Source organism: Hemiscyllium ocellatum, chromosome 20 (genome assembly GCF_020745735.1).
Source record: "Hemiscyllium ocellatum isolate sHemOce1 chromosome 20, sHemOce1.pat.X.cur, whole genome shotgun sequence".
NCBI classification, from domain to species: domain Eukaryota; kingdom Metazoa; phylum Chordata; class Chondrichthyes; order Orectolobiformes; family Hemiscylliidae; genus Hemiscyllium; species Hemiscyllium ocellatum.
This window is the reverse complement of record NC_083420.1, coordinates 10161960-10186860: the sequence shown is the minus strand read 5'-3', so window position 1 is coordinate 10186860 and position 24901 is coordinate 10161960. Positions and strand designations below refer to the sequence as shown.

The window sequence follows — 24901 nt, the reverse complement described above, 5'->3', positions numbered from 1 at the left end:
TGGACCCTGCGAAGAGCAACCCACCCAGACCTATTCCCCTACACCTAACACTATGGGCAATTTAGCATGACATATTCACCTCACCTGCACATCGGTGTGACTGGGAGGAAACGCAGCAGACACGGGGAGAATGTGCAAACTCAACACAGACAGTTGCCCAAGGTGGGAATTGAACCCAGGTCCCTGGCTCTGGGAGGCAGCAGTGCTAACCACTGAGCCACTGTGCCTAATAGTTCCAGATAAACCTATTGGACTATAACCTGTTGGGGTGTGATTTTTAACTTTGTCCACCTCAGTTCAACACCGGCATCTCCACATCACTGATTTTTAAGTAGAGTGCTGTGTACTCAGAAGTTCACCACTACTCTACGTTTAACATTCTGTATCTGAGACAGCGTCCTTTGTCAGAACAGGAGCAGGCACATGTACTCTGCCCAGAATCTGAAGGGAAGTATCACATGCTGTCATCTATGTTTGTGCAGAAATAGAAACCCATGTGACTCCAACTCATTCAAAACCCAACCACCCAGTTGAAATGAACATATGATCCCTATTTCATCATTGTGTCTGGTCCAGAGCCCAGAGTGCTGAAGTCATAGGCACAATCCTCAATGGATATGTTGCATTGGCTTTCACAATAGAAAAGCAGGGTACATGTATAGATAGCAGGGCAGAGGATTATGAAATATTACATCTCTGCTGGTACATGGGTTAGTAACCAATATGTGTAGGTTTAAGGAGAGCGGTAGAAAGCGAAGAGGACAAACGTGTTTTCATGCAGAGAGTAGTGGGCGTTTGAAACGCTCTGCCTGAAAGTGTGATAGATTCAGAAACTCTCACAATATTTAAGCAGTGTTTAGATACTCACTTGCGCTGGTATAGCCACCAGGGCTATATACCAAATGTTGGAGAAGGAGTGTAGTTAGAGTCTGGAGTCCAGTGTAGACACAGTGGGGCAAATGGCCCCCTTCTAAGCTGTAAATGTCTGAGGCTAAGTTGATTTAATTGGAAAAGGATGTCAAAACTCTCTCCATCATTTGTGCGATCTCCATGTTTCTTTTTTAATCTATTCTGGCACCGACTTGTGCCCCATCTGGACCTGACCTCTGAGTCTCCTTTCTGAGCCATTGCTGCCCATTGGGTGAAGGAACGTTCACAATGCTGATAGGGACGGAGCTCCTGGATTTTGACCCAGTGCTAGTGAGGGAACAGATATAGTCCCATGTCATGTTGGTGTGTGGCTCGGAAGGGAACATTGCAGGTGGTGGTCTTATAAAGATCCAGCTGTCTTCTGGATTCCTTGGGTAGATTTGCCACCCCCATTCCTCTTTGCTGGTATTAGTCTAAACTAGTGAGCAGTATTCAAAAACATGGCCACATGACTCATGCAGAAAACTAGTTCAACCTTCGTGAACAGTGGATAAGTTTATTATGTATTACTTAATGGGTGGTTACACTGCATCTGAGATGTGTGATATTCTCTTGTTAGATTAGATTAGATTAGATTACTTACAGTGTGGAAACAGGCCCTTTGGCCCAACAAGTCCACACAGACCCACCAAAGCGCTACCCACCCAGACCCATTCCCCTACATTTACCCCTTCACCTAACACTACAGGCAATTTAACCTGGCCAATTCAACTAACCTGCACATTTCTGGATTATCAGGTATGCCTTAGGATAAAGTACACATCACTACTTTAGCTAGATACTTCTAACACACTAAGAATAATCATTGAGTCATATATTTGGAGAACTGGTTAGCTCCTCCCAGAAACATTCCTTTATACCCTGATGGACACAACTTACTTGTGATTTCAGTTAATCCTTTGAAGTCCTAGCTGACTTCCACTACAGCTCTGCTGTGCTTGTCCTTCAAGGCTGAGAAGGTGCTTTTGCAATAAACTTGGCAAGTTACTGTAGCACATCTTGTCCATGATATACTCTCTAGCACTGTGCACTGATAGAGGAGAGAGTAAATGGTGGTGGATGGAGTGCCTGTTAAGCAAGTTGATGTCAAACATGAGTGTTGTTGGACCTGTACTCATCCAGTGTGTATTCTATCACACTCCTGTATTGTTTATTGGAAATGGACAGGCTTTGATGGACTAAAGAGTTGAGTTATTAATCTCAGAATTCACAGCCTCTAGCCCACTTTTATAGTAATGGCATTTATGTGGCTAGTCCAGTTTGGTTTTTGGTCAATGGTAATCCCCAGCACACTGTTAGTTGGGGATTAGTGATAATAATAGCACTGAATGTCACAGGGACCTGATTAAAATCTTTCTGTTTGCTAATCATTGCCTGATGCTAGTGTGGTGTGAATGTTAGGTCAAATTTTATGAAAAACTATGCTAATAAAATGTTTCTTGAATCTCCTAAAGAGTCTCTAAATTTGATGTAAAGTCTTTGCTTTAACATTTTGTCAAAACTAATCCTCCAACATGTGTGGACAGTTTTAATGATGTTCTGAGTAGGTTAGTATGTATGTGGGCGTGTGCACAGATAACACAGAAGAAGAAAGGTGATGCAGTTTTACACCAAAACTGGCTCTTTCCAGCTGCAAATTTCACTTTGTCACCCAGTCTCAGAAAGTTATAAAGGGTAACCGCAGCCTACGTTCTGAAACATCTTAGCAATTACAGCCGAGAGTCATAGAGTCCTACAGCACAGAAACAGGCCCTTTGGCTCAAACTGGTCCGTGCTGACCAAAATGTCCACCCATGCTAACCCCATTTCCCTGCACTTGGCCCATATCCTTCTAATCCTTTCCTATCCATGTATTTGTCCAAATGCCTTTTAAATGTCGTTAATGTACCTGCCTCAACCACTTCCACTGGCAGCTCATTCCATATGTGTCCCACCCTGTTTAAAAAGATTGCCCCTCAGATTCCTTTTTATTCTTTCCCCTCCCACCTTAAACTGATGCCCTTTAGTCCTCGATTCCCCAACCCTGGGAAAAAGACTGAGTGCATTCATCCTATCCATGCCTCTCATGATCTTATACACTTCTATAAGGTCCCCCCCTCAGTCTCCTATGCTCTAAAAAAAAGTGCTAGCTTGTCTAACCCCTCCCTATAACTCAGACTGTTGAGTCCAGGCAGCATCCTTGTAAATGTTTTTCTGCACTCTTTCCAGTTACTCCAAGTGTAGCCTCACTAATGTCCTGTACACCTGCAACATAACTTCCCAACTTCTATCCTCAATGCCCTGACTGATGAAGGCCAGTGTGTCAAAAGCCTTCTTCACTGCTTTGTGTACGCGTGACTCCACTTCCAGAGAATCGTGCACCTGAATACCTATGTCTCTTTGTTTCACTACACTCCTTAAGGCCCTACTATTCACCATGAAATTCCTACCTTGACTTGACTTGAAATGCAAGCCCTCACAATTCTCTATATTAAACTCCATTTGCCATTTCTTGGCCCACTTCCCCAGCTGATTGAGGTCCTGCTGCAACTTCTGATAACCTCCTTTACTGTCCACGATACCATCTATTTTAGTGTCTTCTGCAACTTACTAATCATGCCTTGTACATTCTCATCCAAATCATTGATATTGGATGAGAATGGTGTTCAGAGCAAATTTCTGCAGGAGTGTATTTCATACAATACTTCTGATGTAGTGAAGGGCAAAAGTTGACATGCTATAACATTTCAATGTGGATTATCAGTTGATTACATTTGGTTTAATGGGACACTAAGTTGTCAGAACTTTGAGACTGCGTTGCAAGGAATAGAATGAAAGAAATATCTTTGGAATTACCTTGGCTTTGTGGTGTCACATTGGTAATAGAGAACAAGAACCAAGTTAACCCCCAATGATTCTGAGGCCCAGTTGATGATACCCCATTGAGCACATTGATTGATTAATGGGACCTAAAGAATTAGATGCTTTACAGAGTTTTGATTTCCTACAAATTTATAATAGGAAGTGTGGCCCAAGATGCACGAACTGCCTGAAGTTTGTTAGCGCAGTAATGGCTGGTTGAATGCCTGATGATAGTAATTAAACAATAACGGTTTACTTACATTGCACCACTTGAGTGTAATACAGCTCAAAGCGATATGCTGTTGCTAGTTTTTGTGGGATTCAGTAAGAGGGATTTGTCCCTGTTTGAAGCAAGTGTCAGGAAAATGAAGACTATTTAAGCTCAGCAGCTTGTTGCAAGGGTGTTAAGGTTAATGAAAGGCTTCTGTTCATGTCAGCTGACTAACAAAATTCCAAATTGGGCAAATGAACTAATTACTCCACATGTACATTTAGATATCTAGAAACAAAGCATTTACACTTTAGAAGTGCTAACTATAATCATAAAACATGAAACACGCCAGTTAGTATAAGACTTCTAATAAATTCATCCAACTTTAAATACATTTTGTATCTGCATGTCACCAATGAAAGTACTCCAAAGTATTGCTTACAATAACATGAAGCAATATGCAGAATTTATATCATATGCCAAATATCGCACTTTTAATATGCCCCTATAATCATAAGAAAATAAAGAATATAAACAGGAGTAGCCATTCAGCCCTGCAAATCTGTTCCATCATTCACTTAGATAACGCTTGATTTACTTCAACACCATTTTTCTGCACTGTTCCTGTAATCTTCGATGTTTTTAGTACCTAGAAAGTTATCAATCCGTGGGATACTCAACAATAGAGCCTCCACAATTCTCTGAGGTAGTTAATTCTGAATACTGTCACCTTCAGAGTGAAGAATTACTAAGAACTGCACAGACTACTGTTCCATATCCATTAGCTGTAATAGTTTACACATTAAATCCATTCATTTGATTCAGTTGTAAATTCTAACTGGCTTGCTCTCTTCCAAAACAAGGTGACAGGTTAAAACCCTACTGTAAGACACTCCCATGAGGGCTTGCTGCACAATTGAAGGGAGTCATTTTCTGATGGAATACTAACCAGGTTTGGTCTACCTGTTTAGCTAACTGTGAAAAGAAAATGTGATGAAGCTATTCATAGAGAGATATGGATAACTCATGGTATCCTGGTTATCATTCCCCACTTCACAAATACTGACAAAAGTGGTCAAACACCTTTAAGGGACAGGCAAAATATTGTGGCTGTGGGAAATCTGAAACCAAAGCAGCTAATGCTGATACAATTCAGCAGGTCATTTCGAAAGAAACTGAGTGAACGGTTTCAGTTAATAATGTAAGGTATTAAGTGGGAGAGACACTTCTTGCACCCACAAAAGGCAGTTGACTATCCATCAGTAATTTTCAGATAGTTTATTCTTAAGCAGAAGTTTAGATATGACACATTAGCAAAGTAGACAGGCAACACATGCAATGATAGTTGATGGTGGTTCATTGATCCCAGAGTATGAACGGTTGGTGTTAACACAGAATATTAACCAATGATGGCAGTGCGTTGCTCCCTAGCCAATTTGTTTAGGGTTCACTTCCTGTGGCCTTCCTCCATCTTTCTTGGTCCACCTTCCATCTGAAGGAGGAAGGTACCTGACTGGCCTAGCTATCTGATAAAAACTGCTCCCCTGTCTCTTAGCACTCCGTAATATGCTTTATGTATGGTTCAGTTCACACATGGCAGTGGTGAGATCACATCTATACTATTACTAATACTGGCTACCATATTCACAGAAGGACATTATTGTGTTGAAAGTGGTTTAGAAAAGGTTACTACAGTTCTATCTGATTTGAGTGGTTTGCCTTAGAATTATAGAATTCCCTACATTGTGGAGGCAGGCCATTCGGCCTATTAGGTCCACACTAACCCTCTGAAGGGCATCCCACCCACCCTTACCCTTATCCTATCTGTGTAACCCTGCATTTCCCTTGGCTAACAATAAAGTGAGTTGGGACATCTACTGAGCGTTTATGGACACAAAAGCAATTTAATTTGGCCGATCCATAAGACCATAAGACATAGGAGTGGAAGTAAGGCCATTCGACCCATCGAGTCCACTCCGCCATTCAAACATGGCTGATGGGCATTTCAACTCCACTTACCCGCATTCTCCCCGTAGCCCTTAATTCCTTGTGACATCAAGAATTTATCAATCTCTGCCTTGAAGACATTTAGCATCCCGGCCTTCACTGCACTCTGCGGCAATGAATTCCACAGGCCCACCACTCTCTGGCTGAAGAAATGTCTCCGCATTTCTGTTCTGAATTTACCCCCTCCAATTCTAAGGCTGTGTCCACAGGTCCTAGTCTCCTCACCTAAAGGAAACAATTTCCTAGCGTCCACTCTTTCCAAGCCATGTATTATCTTGTAAGTTTCTATTAGATCTCCCCTTAATCTTCTAAACTCCAATGAATACAATCCCAGGATCCTCAGCCGTTCCTCATATGTTAGACCTACCATTCCAGGGATCATCCGTGTGAATCTCTGCTGGGCACACTCCAGTGCCAGTATGTTCCTCCTGAGGTGTGGGGACCAAAACTGGACACAGTACTCCAAATGGGGCCTAACCAGAGCTTTATAAAGTCTCAGTAGCACAACGGTGCTTTTAAATTCCAACCCTCTTGAGATAAGTGACAACATTGCATTCGCTTTCTTAATCACGGACTCAACCTGCATGTTTACCTTTAGAGAATCCTCAACCTGCACTCCCAGATCCCTTTGTACTTTGGCTTTACAAATTTTCTCACCATTTAGAAAGTAGTCCATGCTTGTATTCTTTTTTCCAAAGTGCAAGACCTCGCAATTGCTCACATTGATTTCCATCAGGCATTTCCTGGACCACTCTCCCAAACTGTCTAGATCCCTCTGCAGCCTCCCCATTTCCTCAGTAAGACCTGCCTGTCCACCTAACTTCGTATCATCGGCAAACTTCGCTAGAATGCCCCCAGTCCCTTCATCCAGATCATTAATATATAACGTGAACAGCTGTGGCCCCAACATTGAACCCTGCGGGACACCGCTTGTCCCTGGCTGCCATTCCAAAAACGAACCTTTTATCCCAACTCTCTGCCTTCTGTCAGACAGCCAATCCTCAGTCCATACCAGTTAACTTGCACATCTTTGGACAGTCGTAGGAAACTGGAGCACCTGAAGGAAGCCCACGCAGACATGGGGAAAATGTGTAAACACTACAATGTCACCCAAGGGTGGAATCGAACCCGAGCCCCTGGCACTGTGAAACAGTGGTGCTAGCCACTGAGCCATCATGCTGTCCCAAAAGATTGTAAAAATGAGGAAAGCTCTGTATCCTCTGGAGTTTAAAAGAGTCTGAGGGGATTTCATTGAAATGTCTAAGATCCTGAGGGGGCTTTACCAGGTGGATGTGGAAAGGGTGTTTCTCTTGTGGGAGAATCTAGAACTAAGGGGTCACTGTTTAAATACACAGAGCAGCCATTTAAAGCAGAGATGAGGAAACATTTTCTCTCAGTCGATTGAAAATATTTAGAATTCACTTCATCAAAATGTAGTGGATGCTCAATCTTTATTTAGCTTTAAGGCAGCATTGGATAGATTTTTGATTACCGAGAGGATGAAACGTTATCAGGGATATGCAGGTGTGTAGAGTTGGGATTAAAATCAGATCAGCCATGATCTTATTAAATGGTAGAGCAAGCTCGAAGGACCAAGTGGCCAACTCTTGTTTCTAGGAGAAAGTGAGGACGGCAGATGCTGGAGAATCAGTCAAAACAGTGTGGTGCTGGAAAAGCACAGCAGGTCAGGTATCATCTGAGGAGCAGGGCAGCTGATGTTTCGGCACAAGCCCTTCATCAGGAATGTTCATTCTTCCTTGTTTGTTTATCTAGGGATAGGTGATATATGCAATGTCAATCATCATCCTAACCAATGAATACAGGTCAGGAACCCAGAATGGCTATCTGCCTATCTGTCCATCTCTGGGCTCAAGGCTGTTTTAAAGGTTGTATCATACTGACCCTTTTTAAACAGTTGCATAGAGAAAGGAGTGCACAAGATGCTGTGCTACCAACTGAAGAATGTTGCATGGAAAACCTGAATTGAGTGACCCTGACACCTTATGAAACAGCGTAGAATTGTTTATGCTTTTCTGGAGAAAGTAGTTTCACCAGATGTCATCTTGCTCCATCCTTTATGCTTTTCCAAGTGGTTTGCCGAGATTCCTACTAGACAGTAGCAAGTTGCCAGTGAAGTGGGATCATTACTGGTTAAGTGCACAAAAGGTGACTCAGTTCGCCTCATTGATATTCACCTCATTATTTTACCAAAGTTGTCAAACAAGCTCAATATCGAGAATTCTCGACATGGAAGTCAGAGCAGGTACTTGGCACACCCATCTGCTCCAAAGGACCTCAATGTTAGACACTGGCACCAACAACTCAGTGCACACACATGGGCACTGTGCCATATGCATCCCCACATCCATATATGTTGGCATCTGATATGTACCAGCCTGTAAGATTTACCATGGCGTATTTCTGATCCACTTATAGGAGGTTTCTGCCCTTTGCTGCTGCACCAGTAGCCCCCATTGTAATGTTGCAGCAAGGACACTGTCCAAATTATGGGCTGGACCAGGCTGCATCACCTGGGCCAACAACACCAATTGCTGGAAAAATTCAGCAGGTCTGGCAGCATCTGAGAAGAGAAATTAAAGTTAATGTTTCTGGTCAGGTGACCCTTCCTCAGAACTGACCCCAGACCTGAAACATTAACTCTGATTTCTCTCCACAGATACTGCCAGATCTCTTGAGCTTTTCCAGCAATTTCTGTTTTGGCTTCTGATTTACAGCATCCACAGTTTTTTCGGTTTGCATCTCCTGGGCTGTTTGCTTCCTCTGCTAGTGCTTCTCACTCTGAAACTACCCGAATGCTCAAGCATCCCTGCCTTGTGTTGCATTTGCATTGCCTTTGCTTTTTGCACTTTGTTCCCTCAGCCAGAGATATCAGACTTGCTTCTATCTTGCCCTGCTGTTCAGTGAGACTCAAAGGTAGGAAGGTGCTCATAGGAAGGATGTTGAGAAACTTGAAAGGGTTCGGAAAAGATTTACAAGGATGTTGCCAGGGTCAAAGGGTTTGAACTGCGGGAAGAGGCTGAATAGGCTGGGGCTGTTTTTCTGGAGTGTTGGAGGCTGAGGGGTAACCTTACAGAGGTTTATAAAATCATGAGGGGCATGGATAAGGTAAATAGACAAGGTCTTTTCCCTAGATCGGGGGAGTCCAGAACTAGAGGGCATAGGGTGAAAGGGGAAATGTTTAAAAGGGACCTAATGGGCAACTTTTCACGCAGAGCGTGGTGCGTGTATGGAATGAGCTACCAGAGGAAGTGGTGGAGGCCGGTACAATGACAGCATTTAAAAGTTCCCAGAACTCAGGTTGTCCAATAATTTGAATTAAACATACAATCAAAGTAGAAATCTCATGCTTGAAAATAAATCATATAGCATGAAAACAGAACATGTGGTCCGACTCATCCATTTGATTAGATTTAATTTGATTTTAAAAAGATTAGACTGGTTTAAAAAAAAATCTCAGTGATGTGATAATGCACATGAGGCATCAAGGCTAAGTGTGGTCAATGGAGGTTAAATGCTGATTTAATGGGCTTTGGTATCAGTCCTGTATGAGCCATGCACTCTGTTTATCTTTACACAGTTCAATTCTACATGCAATTTGAGTTAAACTATGTATATGTACTTTTCATGCTGCAGTCCCACTCTGCTGTCATCTGATATTTTGAGTCTTTCCTGTTGAAGGTTATCCAAACTTTGACTCATCTCCTACAGTACATTATTTTTGACACTGCAGAAATGTCACCGTTCTACAACAGTAAAAGAACAGTAATTAGTGCAACATTACACATTATACACGAAATGAAGTAATTGTTGACAATTACTTATGTTAATTTTGTGTAGCAGTGGTAATGATGATCATGTCACATATTCTTCGTTCCTGACGAATGTGTACTTTTTAAAAAGTCGGACCTCAGGTCGTGTGACGTATATTTTCGGGTAGAGCTCACATAACTCTTTCCAGTATGACTGGCCGCTGTATTTAAAATCTCCTACACTGTCATAAAGTAATCAATTCTAAACTCAAGAGTTTGATTCATCAGTGTAGAGGTGTTTAACCTGATCTTCAATCGGTTTTGTTTGGTGAGAAATCAGTAACAGGGATTTTTAGAACAAAAGTTTTCATCATGTGTGGGTGTTGTATTTGGTCAGAGTGTATTCCATCCTTGAACCAATGGAATTTTTTAAGGTGGTGGTGTTTGATATATCTGAGTATTCCAGTATAATGAGCTATGGAAATTGTTAACTTGAAGATATTATCCTTGGTGGAGGAGTACCCCTGACCTATAGGCTTACCTAGTGGAATGTTCATAGGAACATAGGAAATAGGCACAGTCCTAGGCCATTCAGCCCCTCTGGTTCACCATTCTACTGGATTATGGCTGATATTCAACTCAGCAACCTTGGTATTTTTACTATGTAGGAATGTATCAATATCAGTCTTGAATGTAATCAGTGACTGAACCTCCATAGCTCTACAGAGTCAACAATTCCAAAGATTCACCGTCTTCTGAGTAAAGAAATTCCTCCTCCTGAGTGTTTCAATTCCAAAGACATGTTCTTTAATCTGAAACTGGTTTTCCTGGTTCCAGACCCCTCCACACTCATCCCAACCAAGGACATCAGCCTTTCTGTATCTTGTGACGATGCTGTCACTTTAAAAAGGTCATTTTTTCAGTGTTTTTTTGTCCAAGAGAGGTGGTAAAGGCAGAGGTGCTGAAATGTCTACTTTAACCATGGCAGGAGAGTGGCCAGTTCTCCCCATTCAGGTTTTTTCTAGTTTGGCTTGGTTTTAGCAGACAGTCAGAAGCTACTGCAGTGGAGACAGGTTCCAAGCTTCAGCTTTTTCTCTGAAATTCTTTTGGAAGTTGTTCCCAGTATCTGAGTTTGAATTTACTTTTTGCCAAGGGATGTGATTATGGGCTGTAACGGGAATTGAAACTGCTCCCTCATAGTTAAGCTGCTATATCGAGTCAGTTGGGTTTTCAAATAATTAAGTTATTCTAAATTCTGTTTATTTTGCTTGCGTTTCAACTGTAGTGTTTAAATAAATTCTGTTTTGCTTAAAGTTGAGTGGTTTGACCAGCTGCATCACACCTGGAATATCCACTTCACATCTGCCTTTAAAATAAGAAATAGTTAGTGTCTGGGCTACCTTCTTAAAATAATTTGAGGGGGGCCTGGCCTGGTCCATAACAAGCTATGCTGTTGTATAGTGTAAGGATTTCATCTGCACCAATGGGATCGCCTCATCTTCTAAACTCTAGACAAAATGTCGACTCAGTCTCCTCATTCTCTCAATTTAGGACCGTACCACCATTCCAGGGATAGTCTGATGAACCTTCAGTGCATTCCTTCTATGGCAAATATGTCCTTCCTTAGATCAAAAAATCAATAGCATTTTATATTGAGTCTCCACTTCCGTGGTTGATCTGTGGTCTTACTGAATGAAGGTATGTCGCTATTTCACTGAAAGGGTTTGGTGAGGGGAGTTCAAACTTTCCTGATATTTTGTACAGGCCTGCTGAGCCCTGGGAAAGATCCAGTCCAGATGCTTGCAGCATGTACTCTGCATAGAAACACAGAAAATGACCTTTCGGCCCTTCATGCCTACTCCACCATCCATGATGTCCATGGCTGATCATCCAGCTCAGTCCCCACTTGCTGCATTCTTCCGATACTTTCTAATCCCCTTAGCCATTAGAATTATAGCTAACTCTTCTTCAAAACATTCAATGTTTTGGGCTCAACCACTTTGTGGTAGAGAATGCCACAGGCTCACCACTCTCTGTGTGAAGAAATTGTTCCTCATCTCATCCCATATCCTTAGACTGCGACTCTTGGTCTGGACTTCCCAGTCATCAGGAACATCATTCTTGCATTTACCCTGTTTGGTCCTGTTGGAATTTTATAAGCATCTGTAAGATTCCCCTTCATTCTTCTAAATTCCAGTAAATAAGACCCTAATCGAGCCAGCCTCTCTTTATGTGTCAGTCCTGCTATCCTAGGAATCAATCTGCTAAATCTTCCTTGTGTGCTCCCCAAAGCCAGATCATCTTTCCTCAGATACGGAGACCAAAACTACACACACTACCCTGGGTGTGGTCTCACCACACCCCTGGATAATTACAGCAAGGCCACCTCAGCCCCCGTACGTGAATCCTCTCAGTGTGGAGGACCACATTCCATTTGGCTTTTGCTGCTGCACTTATGTGCTTACTTTCAATGACTATGGAGAGCCAACTTTCCTGGATCACATTAATCAAGGAACCCCACCCTTTACAGAACCTCAGAATTGTTATAGCACAAAAAAGGACCATTGCACATTGGCTGTCTAACCTAGTGCCAGTCTCCTCCTATTATTTTTATATCCCTGCATTTCATTTCTATCCAACTTTCAATGGAAGTGTCAGGTCCTGAGATGATGACATATAATGGACAGTATTTTGCACTAATTTCCCTCAAGATATTCTTTTTTACAATAAGACAGTAAAGGGTTGCTCTCTCATTAGAAAGAGAGAGGCGGCTGGTGATGCTTTAACCTGAGGCTCCCCAGGCCTCAGGCGAGAGGTGAGATTGAGAAGGAGGGTTGTCATGGTAACCTTGGCAAAAGTGAGGACTGCAGATGCTGGAAACCAGAGTTTAGATCAGAGTGGTGCTGGAAAAGCACAGCAGGTCAGGCAGCATCCGAGAAGCAGGAAAATTGATGTTTTGGGCAAAAGCCCTTCATCAGTAACCTTGGCCATTTAGCTCAGTTGGCTAGATTGCCATGAAGTGGATGCCAGATTAGCCAGCTGGATTGAAAATGGATTTAGGTGATAAATTGATAATGGAATGCCCTGGAGCCTGAGTGGTAGAGGGGGTAGTAGGTTGAATCTTACAGGAGTTTCACCTGGATCCTTGGTGGTCAGCCTCTTTATAAGAGCGATACCAGAAAGCAGGGGGTTATCCCCATCAGGAGAGGGAGAGAGAGAAAGGATGACTGGGGCTTCCTTCCCCAGAGTAGCCATGCTTTGGAGGAGCCGGTGTTAGACAGGGGTGAACTAAGTTAGAAATTGCACAACACCAGGTCCAACAGGTTTAGTTGGAAGCACTAGCTTTCGGAACTTCCCTGATGAAGGATCAGCACTCTGAAAGCTAGTTCTCCAGAGTAGAGAAGACTGAGCCCTGATCTGATTGCGGTCTTTAAGATAATGAATAGATTTGATGGAGTGGAAGTAGAAAAGTTATTTTCACTAGCGTAGTTTGGGACTATAGAAGGTTGGACTGAAGAGCCTATATGTCTCAATGACTCCATTGTGCGAATGTCATGAACTAGATGTCATCAGAATACTGTAATCACCAATCAGCTTAACAGAGAATTGAAGAGGAGATTCTGTAGCCAGAGAGGAGTTAGATGGTGGAACTTGCCACAAGAAGGAGTTTTTAAAATTAATTGTATAGATCAGGACTTCCCAAACTGTGGCTCGCAGGCCACAATGGGATGGTGAGACTCATTCCTGGGGTCACCAACTCCGAACGGGCACTTTAAATCCTCGCTTTTCTGAATGGTAGGCCTGGTCTACTGAAGAAACTTTGAGGCCCGAGGCCTGAATCCTGCTCCAAAAGGGTCAGAGCAATGGTGGGTTGTTAGAATCCCTGAAAGTTAAAGCCTTTGCCCTCCCCTGACTTTACAGCTAACAATGACACCATGATGGCTAATGGTTTGGGAAGCAATATTAATGCATTTAAGGGTTATCTGATGAAAAACATGAAGGAAAAGGACAAGAATGTCAAGTTGACAAGATGAAACAAAGAGAGCAAGCAGGAGGCTCATTTGAAACTTAACCAAAATACATACAGATTTCACAGTAAAGACAGTAATTAAGTCACATTTTAGCTGATCATGGGCATTGGGGTGGCACAGTGGCTCAGTGGTTAGCATCGCTGCCTCACAGCGCCAGGGACCTGGGTTTGATTCCACCCTTGTGTGACTGTGTGGAGTTTGCACGTTCTCCCCGTGTCTGTGTGGGATTCCTCTGAGTGCTCCTCTTTGCTCCCACAATCCAAAGATGCGCAGGTTAGGTGGATTGACCATGTTAAATCACTATAATGTCTAAGGATGTGCAGGCTAGGTGGGTTAGCCATGGGAACTGCAGAATTTGAGGGTAGGGGGGTTCTGGATGGTATGTTCTTCAGAGGGTCAGTGTGGACTTGATGGGCTGAATAGCCTGCTTCCACACTGGAGCGATTCTACGATTCTGTGATTCTATCCACAGAAAGTGGAGGTTGAATGGGCAGACGGAAACTGTCTGAAGTCCAATAAGGGTGTAATTGCTCAATAATATCACAGGTTGAAAATGGATTTCACTGCCAATAAGTTGTCATTGGGAATGTTTGTTGATATAAAGTACAAGAGTTCAGAGAACAGGAATTACTGATTGAAACTGTGAACAGAGGATACAAAGCACCATACCTTGGGAAGTTCTCTTTGTATTGAATTTAAAGAGGAAATCACTTTATTCTATAGTTGTAAGACCTTTTCAATGTCTTGAATAAACAGAGATGGATAGTTTTGAAATAAATTGTTTTCACATATTCAGGTCCCAATTGATTGGCATCAGCCCCAAGTGTTGGGAAAAAATCTGCAGTTAATCATATTTACATATTTTCATAACACAGACACATTGGCGAAACTCTGTAGGTCTGGCCATATCAATGGAGAGAAAGTGGAGTTGACATTTCAAGCAGTGTTTAATTTGTTTTACCTGTATTACCATTAGGTCAGCTGGGCAAGTATTTAAAATAAATTGGCAAATGACCAGGCAGAACTGAGGCTGAAGGTGCAGGATTGGAGGAGACGAAAGCTATGTATTATGTCCTTAGATTTAAGGGCGGCACGGTGGCACAGTGGTTAGCACTGCTGCCTCACAGCGCCAGGGACCTGGGTTCAATTCCCAACTCAGGCGACTGTATGGAGTTTGCACATTCTCCCCGTGTCTGCGTGGGTTTCCTCCGGGTGCTCCGGTTTCCTCCCACAGCCCAAAGATGCTAAATTGCCCGTAGTGTTAGGTTAGGGGTATGGGTGGGTTGCGCTTCGGCGGGTCGGTGTGGACTTGTTGGGCCGAAGGGCCTGTTTCCACACTGTAAGTAATCTAATCATGTTGTAATCAAAAAGGAAATCCTGTGTTTGAATTTACGTACCATTGGTTAGTAGGCTATCTCCTTATGCAAATGTAAATGCAGTTCTGGCTTCCTTTGAGATTTTTCATACAAAACTGTTCGTTAACCTCTGTGTATAAATGTGATATCTCCTCATGACAAGCAGTGACTCAGTTGTAGTGAACTCTTCGAGCAAATGCTGCGTCTTTTATGTGCCGATGCACTTGATTACAGCTGCAGCTTGTTCATGTATGACCCATGACGTTGGTTCGTCCATCCTGAGCGGGATCGATGCTGCAGTTGGTGTTTGTGGTCATATGTCATGTAAATTGGCAACATTATTCAGAATAAAATATGTGAGAAATGTTTGCGATTAGTCCCTCTCCATGAGTGCAGTTCATTTTCAGAGTTTCATTGAAGCAGCACAGTGATAAACAGAATCTTCACGTAACAGAAGGATACCTTTCGGCCCATTGTCTCCATGCCAGCTCTTTGAAATGGCTGTCTAATTTAGTCCCTACCTCCAGCTTTTCCCCCTGTTCTCTCCAAATATATATCCAGTTGCCTTTGGAACATTCCAATAGAATCTAATCCCATCACCCTTTCAGCTAATGCTCCCCCAGGAGGTCACAACTCATTACTGCTCCTTTTTTGCCAACTATCTTAAATCAAGTACTGACCTACTCACAGGGGGAATATTATCCCAGAGTCTTCATCAAAAAACTCTTATAATTCTGAATAACTGTGTTAGGTTTCCCCTTAGTATTCTCTGTTTTAAGGGGAGTAATCCCAGCTCCTTCAATTTCTCTGTGTAACTAAAATCCTTCTTTTGGTAAAGATGTAAAATATTAGAGATAGTCATCAGTTTGTGCAGTATTGTCTGATGATAACCAACATTTCAGATTGATGGCCTATGTTTATTTCTCTTAGAGACCTGCTAAGAAATTCCAGGATTTCCTGTTTTTACATTTCATAAATGTTTTGTGGTATTTTGCTTTTGTAAACACCCTGGTAAATGTTCTCTGAATCCCTTCGTAGGTCCTGACACCCACCCTGCAGTGCACAAAATTGTGTAGCTGGTCACTTGCAAAAGATAATGAGTGTGTGAGTGCTTTTGTGTCTTGATGCACATCCAAACTGGAGCCAAATCGCTCTTCCACCCCATGGTGTATTTGAACAAACCGTGCTAGCCAGTTGCAGGAGCATTGCTAATATTTTAAAACATTGCTTTAAGAATCCCAACTGCATGGAAACAGGTCATTCAGCCCAACAAGTTCACACTGACTCTCTGAAAAGCATCCCACCCAGACACAACCCCATACCTATATGCAGACACAGGAAGAATGTACAAACCCCACACAGACAGTTACCCAAGGGTCAAATTGAACCCAGGCCCTTAGTGCTGTGAGGCAGCAGTACTAACCACTGTGCGACCTCATATTGTAAGTGCTACTGTGCCTCACAAATGAAGACCAGCATAGCAAATCCCTAACATAGCTGACGAGAATGATAGGACAGCGCCAGCAATGATAATATTCGGCACAATCTTGTGTTGTTTCTGAGAATGAGATGCAAATATGTTGGGGTGCTTAACTGTGCAAGATTCCTAATAGCACAACACAAGTTCACAATTTAAGGTCTTGGAAAGAGGGTCATAATTCCCAGTGGCAATCGGGGAGGTGATGGCCTAGTAGTATTATCAGTAGACTATTAATTCAGTGACTGGATCAGTGGTGTTGGAAGAGCACAGCAGTTCAGGCAGCATCCAACAAGCAGCGAAATCGACATTTCGGGCAAAAGCCCTTCATCAGGAATAAAGGCAGTGAGCCGGATTCTTGTAGAGAGAGGAGGAAAACTTCTTCAAGGCAGTTAACCTTACTGTGAATCCTCTTGCAAGGATGCCTGCCTTGAAGAAGTTTTCTTCCTCTCTCTACAAGACTCTGGCTCACTGCCTTTATTCCTGATGAAGGGCTTTTGCCCAAAACGTCGATTTCGCTGCTCCTCGGATGCTGCCTGAACTGTTGTGCTCTTCCAGCACCACTGATCCAGAATCTGGTTTCCAGCATCTGCAGTCATTGTTTTTACCCTATTAATTCAATGAACCAGGTAATGCTCTGGGGCCCTGGGTTTCAATTCCACCATGATGGATTTTGGAATTTGAATTCTGTAAAAGAAATCCAGAATTAAGAGTCTAATGGTCTCCATGGAAACTGTTGTTGGAAAACCCATCTGGTTCAAAATCCCCTTTAGGGAAGGAAGCTGCCATCCTTATTTGGTTTGGCCTACATGTAGTTAGAGAGGGTAGTTAAGAGTCAATCACATTGCTATGGGTCTGGAGTCACATGTAGGCCAGACCAGGTAAGGATGGTAGTTTTCTTCCCTAAAGGACATTAGTGAACCATGGGTTTTTTCAACAATCAACAAAGGATTCATGGTCATCGGTGGACTCTTTTTATTACAGATATTTATTTAAAACTTTTTAAAATGGAATTTACAATGGTAGGATTTGAACCCTGAACTCCAGAACATTATGTAGGCCATCTTGAGGGTGGCATATAGTAGCAAGGTGACAATGCTGTAACTGCATCTGTGCATGTACAGAAAGTGCTCCTCTTTGTGCAGTGTCACATAGGAACACAACCCTCTGGCAAAACCATGCTCTTCTCCATCCAAACCAAATCCAGCCTTCTCAAGGTGAAGTACCTTGAGTTGCTGCCAATACCCCAGGTGTGGTCTAAGGAGGCCTTTGTACAGATGAATCATTTTTAACCAGATATACTTTGTAACAGTGGCAACCTTTCACAGTTAACTCAGGAAAGCAGAACTGCAGTAGTACTGGATGAATTTGTCTAGATTGAAGTACGATGGACTATGCAGCCATCAAAGGGAACAATGCACAGCATTTACTGATATCGCTGGAGTAAATCCTTTCCACAGCCCTGTCCACAGACTTATGGAGGAAGACTCAATACAATCGAGTTAAAATATAAGGAACGGATTACTGCAGATGCTGGAATCTGCACTGAAAACAACAAATGCTGGATATCACAGTGGGTCAGACAGCATCCATAGAGAGAGATAGCAAGACTCTTTATCTAGACATCATCTAGACTCAAAACATTAGCTTTCTCTCTCTCCATGGATGCTGTCTGACCCACTCTGATCTCCTGAGTTAAAATATAACCTCTGCTGGATCGGAGGTTCTCTGTTGGTGACATGCCCCTGTCCAGGGGAACATGACAATAGATGTTTGGGTAGAATTAGCAGGTTTTTAAAAAATTAACCTGTGCGGGGAAATGATGGCTCACCTCTGGAGCAAGTAAGACTCAAACCTGGACCTCCAAGCACAGAGGTAGGCACACTACCGCTGCACCTCAAAAGCCCTAAAAGCAGGACTATCAACAAATATGTCCTAGTTCCTGTTGCCATCTCATGACAAAAGTACATATTGTTGTATAAGATTATGCTCTGAAGCAGTTAATATTCAAGTTGGAGTCACATGTAGGCCAGATCATCTTTGGAGGCAGTTGAGTTCCACACTGGCCTTCACATGGATCTCGCAAATTTTGTGCAGCTCCTGAGAGTCATAAATCGTTACATCCAATAATAGGTGTATCTCCAATTTTGAAGCAATAAACCACATGGTTAGCCAAGGCAAGTGGTCTTCCTTCTACTGATAATTAGCTAAACTCTACACTCAGCAGAATGGACAGAGGCTGGATTAGTGGTGCTGGAAGAGCACAGCAGTTCAGGCAGCATCCAAGGAGCAGCAAAATCGACGTTTCGGGCAAAAGCCCTTCATCAGGAATAAAGGCAGTGAGCTGGAAGCATGGAGAGATAAGCTAGAGGAGGGTGGGGGTGGGGAGAAAGTGGCATAGAGTACAATAGATGAGTTGGGGAGGAGATGAAGGTGATAGGTCAGGGAGGAGAGGGTGGAGTGGATAGGTGGAAAAGGAGATAGGCAGGTAGGACAAGTCCGGACAAGTCATGGGGACAGTGCTGAGCTGGAAGTTTGGAACTAGCGTGAGGTGGGGGAAGGGGAAATGAGGAAACTGTTGAAGTCCACATTGATGCCCTGGGGTTGAAGTGTTCCGAGGCGAAAGATGAGACGTTCTTCCTCCAGGCGTCTGGTGGTGAGGGAGCGGAGGTGAAGGAGGCCCAGGGTCTCCATGTCCTCGGCAGAGTGGGAGGGGGAGTTGAAATGTTGGGCCACGGGGCGGTGTGGTTGATTGGTGCGGGTGTCCTGGAGATGTTCCCTAAAGTGTTGTGCTAGGAGGTGCCCAGTTTCCCCAATGTAGAGGAGACCGCATCGGGAGCAACAAATACAATAAATGATATTAGTGGATGTGCAGGTAAAACTTTGATGGATATGGAAGGCTACTTTAGGGCCTTGGATAGAGGTGAGGGAAGAGGTGTGTGCGTAGGTTTTACAGTTCCTGTGGTGGCAGGGGAAGGTGCCAGGATGGGAGGGTGGGTTGTAGGGGGGGCATGGACCTGACCAGATAGTCACGGAGGGAACGGGTTTTGCGCGAGTGGAAAGGGGTGGGGAGGGAAATATATCCCTGGTGGTGGGGTCTTTTTCGAGGTAGTGGAAATGTCAGTGGATGATTTGGTTTATGCGAAGGTTGGTAGGGGCGTTCTGTCCTTGTTACGGTTGGAGGGGTGGGGTCTGAGGGCGGAGGTGCGGGATGCAGACGAGATGCGTTGGAGGGCATCTTTAACCACGTGGGAAGGGAAATTGCGGTCTCTAAAGAAGGAGGCCATCTGGTGTGTTCTGTGGTGGAACTGGTCCTTCTGGGAGCAGATACGGCAGAGGCAGAGGAATTGGGAATACGGGATGGCATTTTTGCAAGAGGTAGGGTGGGAAGAGGTGTAATCCAGGTAGCTGTGGGAGTCTGTGGGTTTGTAAAAAATGTAATTGTCAAGTCGGTCGTCATTAATGGAGATGGAGGGGTCCAGGAAGGGGAGGGAGGTGTCAGAGATGGTCCAGGTAAATTTAAGGTCAGGGTGGAATGTGTTGGTGAAGTTGATGAATTGCTCAACCTCGTCGCGGGAGCAAGAGGTGGCGCCAATGCAGTCATCAATGTAGCGGAGGAAGAGGTGGGGTGTGTTGCCGGTGTAATTATGGAAGATCGGCTGTTCTACATAGCCAACAAAGAGACAGGCATAGCTGGGGCCCATACAGGTGGCAATGAACTGCCCAAATTAGATGCCCACATGCTGGCATCTGAAATTACTAAATATTTCTTGCATAAATTGTTGCATACTCTGCAGTCACTTGCTATGTTTAAAATTTGCAAAAGCCCTTCTCTTGCTAGCTATTGATTTCATTGAGAAAAACATGTTTCAACTTGACTTGATCGACAACATTTTGTCTTTAGTTAGTTTCAGTTTTATTTTACCAAAAGCATTTTATATTATTTATCGTTTTATGTTACATTACACATCCGTATATTTGAAAGTCCATTTGTTCTTTTGCCAAGTGTTAAAGTTAGAGAAGTTCCAGTTCACCAAATTTGCGTTGCTTTGCTCTCAAGCGTTTGGTCTCCATGATGCTAATATTTTGTTCCATCGTCTTCAATTTCTGCCTCCTCTGTTTCTGTTACCAGACATGAGAAGCCAAAGCTGCACCATACAGTTGCCATCACTGAAAGACCACAGCTACTTGGCTCTGCTTCAGGAGGAACATTGTTCAGCACAGATGGCTATGTCAAGCACCTGCGGTCAGAATGAAGAAGTAACTTGTGGAACAGGTCTGGAAATAAAATAGTCTTGTGTATTATCAGTAATATACATCTGCAGGCAGTTTCTTTAAAAGCATTTGTGTATAAGCAGAATCAGACCTATTTTAATTGAGCTGGTTTACCTCTGATCAAAAATGGACAGGAACAGGAACAGGAATTCATTTTGCAATTTGGCATTTTTGCATTGAGTTCAGCAATTTCAGGCCATGATGTGCACACCCCGACACCACCACCACCACCAACTTGTTTTGATAGTGCACTTTTGCCAAGTGCCAGACTTAATCTTGCTTTTCATGTTGTGCTTTTGGACGGAGCTGCTTGTTATTCTGCTATTCACAGTCATTCTGTTTTGTTTCTTGAACACATTCATTGCCACTCCCTTTACCTTTTGGTCACTGACACAACACAAGAGCAGGAGCCCCACAAGCCTGCTCTGCTTTCGATAATATATGGCTGAATGTTTGTGTTTTCTGTTGCAATTTCCTTTGATAAATCTGTCTCACTCAGCCTTTAATATACTCAATGAGTCTGACTCCCCTACTGTTTGGGGAAGAGAATTCCACAGACCATTGAATCTCTGAGAAAAAGCCCATTTCCTTATCTCCATCTTAAAATGGCAGAGCCCTTCTGTTTAAACAGTGTCTCCTCAAGGCTCTGCCACAAATGGGAGCCCTCTCTTAGGATCGACTTTGTCAAGTCCTCTCAGAATCTTAAATGTTCTGAATAAGATGACTTCCTATTCTCTGAAATAAGGATGTGGAACATCGTGCGAAGGTTTGGGCCACCTACCTAAGGGAGGATGTGCTGATGTTGGAGGGTGTCCAGAAGAGGTTTACAAAAATGATTGTGGGAATGAAGGGCTCGTCATATGAAGAGCAGTTGAGGGCTCTGGGTCTGTACTCAATGGAGTTTAGAAGTTTAAGAGAGGATATGATAGAAACTTACAGAATACTGAGAGGTCTGGACATGGATGGAGAAGATGTTCCCACCAGTGGGAGAGATTAGGTACTGAGGGCGCAGCCTCAGAATGAAGGGATGACCCTTTAGAGTTGAGGTGAAGGAGGGATTTCTTCACCGGGGGGGGGGTGATGAATCTGTGGAACTCAGAAGACTGTGGGGTACAAGTCATTGAGTGTATTTAAAACAGAGGTGGGCATGTTCCTGATTAGTAAGGGGATCAAGGGTTACAGGGAGAGGCAGAAGAATGGGGTTGAGAAACATATCAGCCATGATCTAATAATGGAATAGTCTCGATGAGCCGAATGGCCTTCTGCCACTCCAGTAAGTTATGGTCTTATGTAATGGTTGTAGGACATCTTTGTCATTTAATCTTTTCAACCCACAACCATGTCCCAGAACTCCTGTTGTTTTTACCCCACATCCACTGACATAAACCCCACCACCCGCTTTCCGTTCTGGCTACCTTACACTTCAGGAAGTCTTCCGTTTTGAGGGGGAGTCGCCCTCAACTCAAAATGTTTATTTCAAGAGCTGATGCCAGTTACTGAGTATTCCCACTACTTTGTACTTTTAAACATCCAATATCTTTCCAACATCTGCGATACCATGATTTCAGTGTTGGTTTTTGCAATGTGTTGCAGGTCTTGACAGTAATCATTGCGACCTTTACAAAGAGATTTTAGAGGACTTTTGTGAACTGGATAGAACTTATGAACCAAGCGATGTTGGCATTGGTAGGTTTTGTTATCTTGACTCAAACGTTCTTGGCTGCAAACGAACCATTAAGTTTAGGAATAGACCCACTCTACTGTGTCCAGGCTAACAAAGGTGTGCCTTTTGTTTTGCAGAAGGAATTTTGAAGTATTTGCAGGATCCACGGCCACTAAATGCAATAGAACTTGAACAATATTTTGGTGAGCATGCTTACCTAGCTCTTTGAGTGCCTGGTTTTCTGCAAAATTCAAACTTTAGTCTCTAATAGTTTAGAGACATTGAATATAAAGATCTGTCTGCTGCAGTTTGCTGTACAATTATCCACAGGAAACAACAATAATTAAGAGAGTTCCTGGTTGCTCTGTATTGCTTACTCGTATCAAAGTACAGAACAGTAATTATATAAGTCAGGGGATTGGAAAGAAGCAGAAAGTGCAGAAATGGATTAAACATTCAAGTAGCAAAAATGGCCTTGATGAAAATACCGTCGTTAAAGTAAAAAGTATCAATTATCTCTGATAGAATCTGCCTGATTTTTGTTCCAATTATTTCAATACATTTTTACCAAATGCAGATATTTAAGAAGAACACTCATTGATTTATTTATCATTGGTCAGTATTAATTACACATTCCCAATCCCCCAGAGGGCAAGTAAGAGTCAACCACATGGTGTCACACATTTAGGAATGTGGATTTCCCCAAAGGGTGTTACTAAACCACGTGGCTTTTTAAGCAACAACAATAAGCAATTGCCATTGATTAGATTCCCTACAGTATGGAAACAGGCCCTTTGGCCCAACAAGTCCACACCAAACTTCTGAAGAATAACTCAGCCAGACCCACTTCCCTAACGTATATTTATACCTGACTAATGCACTTATCACTATGGGCAACCTATCATGTTTAATTTACCTGACCTGCGCATCTTTGGATTGTAGGAGGAAACCCACACAGACGCAGGGAGAATGTGCAAACTCCACACAAACAGTTGCCCGAGGCTGGAATCAAACCCAGTCCCTGGCGATGTGAGGCAGCAGTGCTAACCACTGAGCCACCATACTGCCCATTGAGCTAGCTTTTTATTCCAGCTTTTAATCAATTCAGACTTTACCAGCTGCCATGCTGAAATTTGAACTGATGTACCCAGAACTGATGGACCTGAGGCTTGAGATTAATTAGTCCATTGACATTATCATTACGCCACTGGTAAGAGTTCCTTACTGGGCATATTAATGAACTGATAACGCCTTTTATTGTGTCTTTTTATAGATGATGAAATATTACTGGAAACGCAGGAAGTGACAGTCAAGAGCACTCCACTCAAGGGTCCTGCCTGTGAGTTGCGTCATTACTATTGAGAATGCATGGGCAAACATTAGGCAGAGCTTCCAAATTGTCTTTTGTCGTGACTCTTATTTTAAGGCTTCACATATAGTGCGATTCTGAATTGAAATTTTGTTGCAGGGGTATGAAGGATGACTGGTGGGTTGGTAGGTTGGGGGTAGGGGTGGGGGGGGTGGTTTGGAATACATTGGATACAGGTTAAGGAGGTTAGCTGAGAGTAGGGGCCTGTAGGGATAGGCATGGAGTACTGGGGGAGACATTGGGGTGGGAGTGCAAGCAATCAATAGTCATGGGTAATCAAAACAACCAAGATATCTATCATTTTGCAGGATATCTTGGTGTCAGTGATCAGGCCTTAGGGTTTGGGCCATTCTCACTGGCATAAAATAAACTCGTGCATATCTAAAGGGAGCTCACAGCCAATCCCGAGACTGTCAAGTCCTGGTCTTCGCTCCACAACCACCATTGTGGCATCAGCCCTGTTACCTGTCCCGTTGATCCACAGTTTGGAAATCCCTGATGTTGAGGCATAAGAGAGTCTACTCAGTTACAGGGCCATCTACTAAGATTGAGTTATTGAGGTTTTGATGCATGGAAAGAGATCCTTCAGCCCATTGTGTCTGCATTGGCCATCAAACATCAGCCAATTTTCCAGCATTTGACCTATTGTCTTGTATACAATGGCATTTCAAGCACTCATCTAAGTAGATCTTAAACATCTTGAGGGAGGTTGTTGAAACAAGTATGGACATTGAGCCACATTAGCAGGCTTGAGGGGGTGAGTGGCCTACTCCTCCTCCTAATTTATATGTCCATGTGAAGAGTCATAGCATCACAGAGATGTACAACATGGAAATAGACCCTTTGGTCTAACTCATCAATGCTGACCAGATATCCTAACTTAATCTAGTCCCATTTGCCAGCTCTTGGCCCATATCTAAACCCTTCCTATTCATATACCTGTCCAGATGCCTTTTAAATGTTGCAATTGTA

At 43.1% G+C, this 24901-nt stretch overlaps 1 protein-coding gene across 1 annotated transcript in view; it reads left to right on the top strand.

Annotated features, from left to right (window-relative positions):
- The window catches only part of ciita (class II, major histocompatibility complex, transactivator), a 90466-nt gene that overhangs the window by 19023 nt on the left and 46542 nt on the right, over positions 1–24901 (top strand). Inside the window, exons 2-5 of the mRNA XM_060840491.1 lie at positions 20755–20898; positions 22491–22583; positions 22698–22763; positions 23834–23899. Coding sequence (XP_060696474.1) covers positions 20757–20898; positions 22491–22583; positions 22698–22763; positions 23834–23899 — 367 coding nt within the window. The 5' untranslated portion in view covers positions 20755–20756. The remainder of the gene's footprint in view (positions 1–20754; positions 20899–22490; positions 22584–22697; positions 22764–23833; positions 23900–24901) is intronic.